The 9,815-nt window shown below is 32.6% G+C and overlaps 1 protein-coding gene across 1 annotated transcript; it reads left to right on the top strand.

Annotated features, from left to right (window-relative positions):
* Nucleotides 1-759: 759 nt before the first annotated feature.
* LOC118034191 (serpin-ZX) lies at nucleotides 760-2,729 on the top strand. Its single transcript, XM_035039416.2, has 2 exons — nucleotides 760-1,457; nucleotides 1,735-2,729. The coding sequence occupies exons 1-2, from the start codon at nucleotides 1,068-1,070 to the stop codon at nucleotides 2,518-2,520; spliced, it is 1,176 nt and encodes a 391-aa protein (XP_034895307.1). The 5' UTR covers nucleotides 760-1,067; the 3' UTR covers nucleotides 2,521-2,729.
* The last annotated feature ends 7,086 nt before the right edge of the window (nucleotides 2,730-9,815 follow it).

The following is a 9,815-nucleotide window of genomic DNA, read 5'->3' as shown; positions in this document are numbered from 1 at the left end:
GCTAAATGATTCATTTATTATACTTAAAGCGTTTAACTTAGGGTTTATTTAAATGAAGACCCATCATGCGTTTATTGGGTCAACTAAAACCCTAAATCATGTCGATTTAGATTAAAAAAATTCTTTAAATTAATTGGCTGAATCTCATCTAAATTAAACCAAGTTAACTAAATTTAACTAAATTGATTGAAATTTAATTTTATCGTTTGATTCAAAATAAAATTTATATAGATAAAATTTCAAATTTACTAGTATTTCAGTGATTAACAATTCAAGATCCCAGATTTTTCTTAAATGAAAGAGAAATCTACCATGATAAAAATACTATAAACATTAATATCTGGAATGAATACTTTTTTACCCATTTTTTTTTTTTATCTCTGAAGTTTTAAAAAATCTGCTTCATTCGTCAACTCTATAATATCTATCCGTCAACTCTATAAGATCTATCCGGAGATAAATATCTATGCTCTTTACTCTAAGTTTGTCCCTCCTAATGAGACAAAGCAGTTGAGAGTGAACATTGACCAGTATGGCAACTTCGACAGAGGATGTCTATCTTATCTTGATGAAATTCGGCAATCAACTATTTGCTTTTAATTTAAGATGTCTTCGGCGCTGAAAAATCTGGCACGTTCTGTAATTAAGATCATGCGAAAGTGAATCCCGATGGATTTAACTTAGTTCGATCGAATTACTAGAAAATTTAATTGAATGAACTAGTTGAATATTTCATCTGTAAGTTCAACATAAAATCCAGCTTAACAAGCTCGGATCATGGATCTCCCGAGTAAATCGAGTTCAATAACTATAGATATATGAGTTAGTAAAAAACGTCGTCGCTCGATGAAGACACGTGTTGTGGCTCCTATAAAGAGAACAGAAGAATACACCACCGTCCTCGGATTTGTAATTAGCTTGACTTTGAAAAGCTAGCATTTAATAGTTTTCTTACTGAGAAAGGAACGAACCATCCTTCGTTGAACTGAGGAGAGAAAGATTACAAGAACTGTATTTTTTCACCCTGCAACGCTCAATTCCACACACAAGTAACACAGCCAAACCCAATGGATCTCCGTGAAGCGATCGGGAACCAGACCGACGTAGCATTGAGCCTCTCCAAGCAAATCCTCTTAACCGAATCCAACAACTCCAACTTGGTGTTCTCGCCGCTGTCAATTGAGGTGCTGCTCAGTCTCATCGCCTCCGGGTCCAAGGGCAGCACACTAGAGCAGTTGCTCTCCTTCCTCAAGTCCAAGTCCAGCGATCACCTCAGCTCCTTCTCCTCTCAGTTATTGGCGGTTGTTCTCACCGACGGGAGCGCCAGTGGTGGGCCACGATTGAAGTTCGCCAATGGCGTTTGGGTGGATAACTCACTCTCTCTTAAGCCTTCTTTCAAACAGGTTGTGGGCAGTAACTATAAGGCTGCGACTAATCAAGTTGATTTCCAAACCAAGGTACATGATTACTTTCTAATAACCCGTTTTTTTTCAGCTTTACAGTTACAATAATTTTGTTGTTAGGAACTTGAAAGGATAAATCGATTCTTTTCATGTAATCTTCAAGTGATTGTAATTTATCAGTAGGAGTGAGCCATGTGTGTTAATGTTTTCAAAATTCTAGGACTGATTCCTTAGGTAGGTCTAATGATGCTGTGCTCTGTTTCGTACAAGTTTTTGATGTTCCAAGTAGATGCTAATAGCTTTAATGTTGATGTTTGTGGTGGTGGTGAAGGCTGTTGAAGTGACCAATGAAGTTAACACCTGGGCTGAAAATGAGACCAATGGCCTTATCAAAGAGGTTCTGCCTTCTGGGTCAGTTGATAGAACGACAAGGCTGATCTTAACAAATGCACTCTATTTCAAAGGAGCTTGGAATGAGAAGTTTGATGCATCAACCACAAAAGATGATGATTTCTACCTGTTGAACGGGGGCTCGGTTCGTGTGCCGTTTATGACTAGCAAGAAGAAGCAATTCGTATGTGACTTTGATGGTTTTAAAGTCTTAGCTCTTCCTTATAAACAAGGTGAAGATAAACGCAAGTTCTCTATGTACTTCTACCTTCCAGATGCTAAAGATGGGCTGCAAGCTTTGGTTGAGAAAATGGCTTCTGAATCTGGATTCTTAGATCGCCACCTTCCACCAAAACCAGTAAAAGTGGATGACTTGAGGATTCCAAGGTTCAAGATTTCCTTTGGTTTTGAAGCTTCCAACGCTCTAAAGGGACTAGGATTGGTGTCGCCTTTCTCCAATGAAGCAGACTTGACTGAGATGGTAGACTCTTCTGCGGGGCAGGGCCTGTGTGTTTCGAGCATATTCCATAAATCATTTATTGAAGTGAATGAAGAAGGCACAGAAGCTGCAGCTGCTTCTGCTGGTGTTATAGCATTGAGAGGTATTGACTTTCCCCCTAAGATAGACTTTGTTGCTGACCACCCATTCCTTTTCCTCATCAGAGAAGACATGACTGGAGTGGTAATGTTCGTAGGCCACGTCCTCGACCCCTCACAGGCCAATTAATCTTCCATACTGGAGAACTCGTGTGTATGTGGATCAAAGCCTAACAAATATAACTTTAATTTACTTGTGGCTGGTTATTGTAATGTGTTTGGCCTTTCCTGTGGTGGTTTGATGCAGGATTGTCTCCTACTGTTTTGCTTTGAAGGAGGTCTTTTTCTCAATAATAGATTGTATGGATATGGCAGATTAATATGTTATGTTTGGATTCATCTTTTGCTTGCAGCCACGAAAACAAAAGATGTGAGCTTTAATTGCTTTGTTAAACTCTTGTGTCCGAGTCATGCAAACGGAATCAGAAACCATGGATTAGATTATCGTTTTGGAATGAGGTGAAATTGATAGAATGAAATCATTTATGGATCCGTTAGTTGGTCTAGAAAAGCTTGGGTATGAGTGTTTTTATATGGATCCGCTAGCTGAGGTTCTGGGCTGACCTACGGAGGCGTTGTTGTCACGTCGCGCAATATTACAAGTTCCAAGCTTACTCCATTAAATCCTTTATCTAAGTAAATGCAGTTTAGCTGCTGTGGCAGATGGCTTTCCCTACCAAGATAGACTTTGTAGCTGACCATTCTTTCCTGTTCACCATTATAAAAAACAGGGCTGCAACGACGTTGCTGATTTTGCCTAAGTGCTCGAGCCTCCGCAGGCTTAAGTACATCAAGCTAGGTGAAAGGTACTATAACTCATTTTTTGTTTTTTTTTTTAATTCTATTTTCAATGACAGATTGTATTTTTAGGTGGAGTTTTGCATGTATTCAGTCCTTTATACATATTCAGACATACATGTACCAAGGCATGCGAGCTAGTTTGGTTGACAGTAAGATCGATGCGCCAAAAACCTTATAAAGCTCATGTACATAAGATCAAGTAAATGGAATTTAAAAACCTGCATTTGATTGAAAAACTAACAAAAGGATGAACAGTTGATCGATGTTGCTATGATCTCGAGTTTGGTTAGCTTGCTAAGATGCAACTCGTTAATCTAAGTTCCATTGAAGTTCAGAAAATTGCTTAGTAGAAAGTTTTCTTCTTCAATTCAAAATCTTGCTGAGATGACAGTAAGAAGCAGAGAAGTAAACAGATACACAAGCAAAACCAGGCGCGAAGCTACGTTGTGGAGAAGGGGAGCAATTACCTCCCTTAATTTTTCTAACTTATCCTATTTCTGAACCCAAAAGCAGATATTCTTACAAAGATGAGATTCTCCCTCCTTGAAATGAAACCAAAACCTAAAACAAAACATATCATTCAAGAGCAGCTGCGCCGCCTGGGACTAATTGAAGGACGTTGCACGGCAGCTAGACGCCGAGGATTGCGTTCTCTGGGATCATTTGGCTTCTCATCAGGAGTAGAATGGGCTATAGCCACAGAAACAAGAATTGCCCCCAAGCACAACACGGCGTAGCACCGGCGAACCACTCTCCCTAACAATCCCTGAAGCACTGTATCCATCTCTTCGCTCTTGAATATATGCAAATCTCTATGAATAAAGAATGTCAGCGAACCGATTTTCGAGCACTCTACACACACATATAAAAACAGAACACGGGTGGGAGGGGATGGGTTCTGGTTGTCGTTTTGCATGCTACTCGTCTTAATTTGCTGAACTTTTAACACGACAGCAAGCTTTGTTTCGTTTGTGTTCTTATATTAATAATTTAAAAAATCAAAATAAGTTTGTGAAAGCAGCAAAAAAAAAATAATCTTTGTTTTTCTTATCTCCTTGTTTTTAAATAATTACAAGGTTAATTTGATTTTATATTTTTCAATCACGGTTGTAAAATAGGACTTGAACCGGTAAGTTGACATGTGAGCTCTATATAATCTGGAGCTTAGATTAGGCAAAAAATAAAAAGATAATTGATCTAATATGGCTCGGATAAAATTCAGCTAATATCAATATGGAAAAAAGCTTAGTTAAAATTTGTTGATTTTTTAAATTTTTTTAAAATAATATATTTTTTTATTTTTTTATAAAAAAACTGACCACATGGTACATAGAACTTGCTCCAACGATTAGATTTTATAAGGTAATTTGTTTGGAATCAACAATTATTTTTTAACATTTGTTTCATTTATCTATAATTTTTTTTTTAAAAAAATGAATAAAATAAAAGCTAATCAGCTCATAGGGATAATTTATATATATAAAAGATTTTGAAAGAAATGACTAAACTCGTATATAAAATGAAATTTAACTCTAATTATCAACTTAAAATTGTTTTTCATGTTTGCATGCATAGAGAGCACGAGGGGTCCATCGACTTCCATGGCCTTGGACCGGGCTAATGTGTTGATGGGCTAGTTAAGTGTTTCTTAGCTTTTCTTTTAGCTTTTTGATAAGCTTCTATTGTTTAGTTGGGTTTGGTGTCCTCCTTTTGTACCTCCTAGGCCTTGTGCCTTCCAATGAAAGGGGTTCCTTTTGAGGGGAAAAAATTTACATGGCTTGTTAGTTTTGGGGTCGTAATTAGCTAGTGTACATATATATCATGACCAATTAATATTATATGGTAATTAATTGTAATATAAAATAGCAACAAGCATAAGCATCCCTTATTCAAATCATTTCAAAATTTCTTAGATTGATTCTTAGATAAAATCTGATTGATCAAAAGTTGTTGATATTATATTTTAAACCATGTTATTTTAAAATTTAACTTGAGTCAAGAGTCAGGTCAACTAAGTTCTAAATTGATTTATTGAATTTAACTAAGTTTAATGATTATAATTTTATTTATTGATTAGAATTGATCAGTGAGGCCATGCCTTTAATGGTGTCAAGGTCCTCAGACTTCCTCATGCGGCTTTTCTTCTATATTTTTGCAAAGTTTGATAAGTTATAACCTGTATAAGATAAGTTAAATTGAGAGTAAAATGTGCTAAAATCATGGTAACGCTCATGAGTCATGTGGCTAAAAGGTTAAGTAAATGGAATTTTAAAAAAAAAAAACCTTTAAATTAAAATCAAGGAGGAGAGGTTGAATTGCTAAAATCTACAATTGCATGGCATTTTTCTCTTCAAGTCAGAAAATCACAAGCTTTTGTTTGCATAGCTTGAAGTATGCTTGGGTCGCCTGCAAAAATGTTATTTCACGTTGCCCTTACTCTATTTTCACAAGTCTGAGTTGACTAGCACTTCAATTTCAATTCCGAGGCACATGCTTCTGATCCAAATTAAAGGCACGTCTTTTGCTTCTTCGATCATATGAATCATTGCTTCAAAGATATCAATATCATCGAAGGTGACGGTGGAAAGAAAGGAGGGCACGTCACTGGTCTTATTTTCTCTTAAATTGTTCTGGTGTCATTTAGATTCAGATCTTATGCACTGGTGTATGTTTGTTTTAGTGTTTAAGAAATGTTTTTAAAATATATATATTTTTTTGTTAAAATTGCCTATGCAGTAAGCACCAAGAAGGCAGGAACCAATCTTTTCAAGTGGGAAAATGCACGGTTATACAACATGATCTGGGGTTTTATCAAGTAGGTTGAATCGCGAATTAATATGCAAATCCAAGTTTTTATTTATTTATTTTTTAAAAAAAATAATATTTTTTTAATTTTTTTTAAAAAATAAGTTTTTCCACTAACAAGTTATGAGTGAGGTTCAGGGATCATGAAGGACCAAATTGACCTCGGGGGAAGTGTTCTACAATTATATTCTTCCGGGAATAGATATATATGGTATGGTTAGAAAGATATTGTTAAACAGAACACAACACAAAAAAATGAGGCGTGCATAATTATTATTCTTAAGGATATTTATTCACACAAGGTTATCCTCCATTAAATAAAAAACAGCAAGAACAAAATAAAGTAAAAAATCCAGCAAGTTTCAGAGAATAAATATATTTTGTTTGCTTGACTCGCATAGTCTGCAAGAGTGCAAGGTAATTAGTTCAAGAAAAAAGAGCAATTTTTCTTGGCCTCGGGTAAGGCAGCTGTTACAATGGTTTTAAAAGAGCTGTAAAAGAATTGATTCATGCAGCTGCGCTGAGAGCTGCTACAAAATTGATTTGAAGAGTATAAAAAATTATGGTTAATCAAAAACAAATTCTTATAACAAAAGTTTTAGAAATATATACGTTGTCTCGCGCGTAGAGGCAACGCAAAGATTTTTTTGGCTTGCCCAAGCTTGTATGCGCAAGCCTATTACAATTTTCTATATAAATATAGCTTGTACATTAAGTAGTTAAAAATAATTTTATCTTTTATTGAAAAGGTAAAAGATTATAATGTGAAGGAAATCAAATTAATGATTTTAATATTAGAAGGAATATTAAAAAGAAAAACCATAATATATATATATATATATAATGACACTTACCATTAGGAAACTTGGCATTATGTACGTAAATAGTTTTTTATTTTTTGAATTATTTAATTTTCAGAATTAATTAATTGATTAATTATGCAAGATATCTCCTGTAAGTTGTTTAATTAATTTAAATGAAGAGTTATTTTTTAAATATTACATAATCTTTTTCTTTCCTTGATTTTTCTATGCAAACTCTCTAAGTTTAAGCTTTTGATGTATCCTAAGATATATTATTTTAACCCTACAATAAATATAGTAGAGCAATTAATACCTTAAATATAATAATATCAACACCTCCAAAACTTGTTTTTGCTATACTTACTAATATAACATAAACACTTCAAAAATATTTTTTTTTTTTATGTGGAATAGAAAGCTTTTATATATATATATATATATATATATATATATATATATATAGAGAGAGAGAGAGAGAGAGAGAGAGAGAATAATAAGCTTTCTAACGTAAAGGCAACGCAAAGATATTTTTCTTTGCTTGGCCGAGTCTTATTCATGTGTAAGTCCATTATATATTTCTATATAAGTATAACTTGTATATTAGATAATTAGAGAAAATTTTATTTTTTATTAAAAAAGTAAGAGATTATAATAGGAGGGACATCAAATCAATAGATTTTAATATTAGAAGGAAGATTAAAAAGGAAAACTAATATATATATATATATATATATATATATATATATATATATATATATATATATATATATATATATAAAGAAAATTTGGCGCGTCGAGCAACATGATTAGGGCAAGAAAAAAATAATCTGTGGGGCGCAGCATGATTGTCACAACACTACGGGAAAGAAAAAAATGAGTTTGACATGATGTTGGCATGATCCATGTACATATGTATGTTTGAGATAAGCTTGTCCCGTGTCTTAGTTTTCCTTTTTCTTTCTGGTATTGGATGGGACTCGAGAAAGAACCGGCCACCATTGGAGGAAAAAACCCTCCATCGTCCCTGTTCTTGGTGCTTGATTGGCGAGTAATTATTGAAGGCATGATTTGACACGTTAACAAGACAAGAGTTACAGGATTGTCTTGCAAGTTATACAATCGAGTAATTGTGAGACTACTTGCTCGGTAAAATCGATCAATCAAGATGTGTGTGAACAAAGCATGGTTTCTTAACAAATACGGCATGGCTTTATTTGTGCACGATGGTATACTGTATGTATCTGTTTTCTAAGAGTATTTTTTTATTAAAAATATTTCAAAAACTTTAATTTAATATTTTTATGTGATAAATATCTTGAAAAACAGATTAAATATAAAAACTAAAAAAATGATTAAATTAAAAAAAACCATAAAAAAAAACTGAAAAAAACTAAATTATAAAAAAAACTGATTAATCTCATTAAAATATTTTAAAAAAAAATTTGGTTCGGTTCGATTTTAATTTCAAGTGAAACCAAAACCAAACCAAACTAGCCTAACCATGTCCATTAGAAAGTCTAAAAAAAAAACAATATATTTTTTTGTTTTTAATATAAAATAACCTAAGTGAAACTGAATTGTACTAGGACTTGATTGAATATAACCAAAATTTGCTAGTTGTGTTTTGATTTTTAATATAAAATAATCAAATCGAATCAAACTAAAACTAGTCAATTTGACGATCTTAGTTTGATTTTGATTTTATTTTGTGTTTTTTTAATTTAGATGTTTTAACAAGTAATAATCTAACCAAACTAAAAATATTAACCTCTAAATATAAGTTTCATGACAAAAACAACCTTCGACGATAGAGTGAACAAAAAATTATTGAAGGCATGTGAGCAAGGGGAAACTTATTGTGGTACATTAATCACTTTGACAAAAAACTTCAGTGGACCATGTGAAAACATAGCTTTTGGACCAAGTTGGTTTAAAAAGTTGAATTCTACTGTTTTAATTAGGGTCTAATTTACTGTGAAAAAAAATATATGCCTAGGAGTATGCTGTCTAATGGGAAGAAATGTTCAAAAAGATATTTCTAATTACCTACATTGTTAAAAGTGCTTGTATATATATAAAAGTTGTATTGTTTATATTTTTATTTAAAAAACAATGAAAAACTATTAAAAAACCATAAAAAAAACTCTAAATTGAGTTTTCTATATTCAATACAAGTTTAAGAACAAAAACAGAATTAAAAAAGAAAAATAATGGTACTGATTATAGATATCAAATAACAAAACAACTACTAAATTGCGTGGAGCCAGTTCCTCTATTCATAGGAATAGTGAATTGAGTGAGTTTTTTTATTTTTAAACTTTTTTTTTCCAATCATACATTTCTACAAAGGACTAATGTGTGAAACATATATAGAGAGAAAATACATGGTTGCCACACACATCAGCAACAATTTTTATTATGATCCATAAGTTTATTTTCTCTATTTTTTTAATTCTTGATCTAGAGAGATAAGAGATAAATTGGCATGAAAACAACAAGGAAAAAGAAAATGATTGGTTGACACCAGCTTTAAAAACAAAAAAAAATTATCATGGTGTTAAAGGATTCCATTCGATGAGAAAAGTTCTACGATGATATTATTTGGTCTTCAACTTACCTAAAATGATAGTTAAGAGCTTGTAAGGTTTTATCAATTTGAGTTGATTTTTGTTTTTCAACTCGTTTTTAAATTATTTGATATCATAAATAAATTTATTTAGGTATTTAGAGGTGTTATTCAGTGTTTTTAGGTAAAAATAATTGGAAAGTAAAATTTTGGGTCAAAAAATCATATGCCCTGATTTTTCAAACACCTTTGTTGTGGCTGGATTCTTGAAAAAGATAATAGGTCATCTATTGCAACAAATAACATGTCATTTGTTTTATTATTATTATATAAAAAAAAACATGAACAAAAGGTCATCCATCCTTTATATATATAAAATAATAATAATAATAATGGTTTCGACATGCATGCTTGTCTCAAGCTCACAAATTTAGGTTTTTTAGTAATAAG

This window comes from Populus alba, chromosome 14 (assembly GCF_005239225.2).
Source record: "Populus alba chromosome 14, ASM523922v2, whole genome shotgun sequence".
NCBI classification, from domain to species: Eukaryota; Viridiplantae; Streptophyta; class Magnoliopsida; order Malpighiales; family Salicaceae; genus Populus; species Populus alba.
This window is presented reverse-complemented; position numbering and strand designations above follow the sequence as displayed.

Bases quoted from the DNA above. Each gene is read 5' to 3' on its own strand.
- LOC118034191 (XM_035039416.2), top strand. From the start codon at position 1,068: ATGGATCTCCGTGAAGCGATCGGGAACCAGACCGACGTAGCATTGAGC. The intron at 1,458-1,734 runs GTACATGATTAC...GTGGTGGTGAAG, and splicing joins AAGTTGATTTCCAAACCAAG to GCTGTTGAAGTGACCAATGA.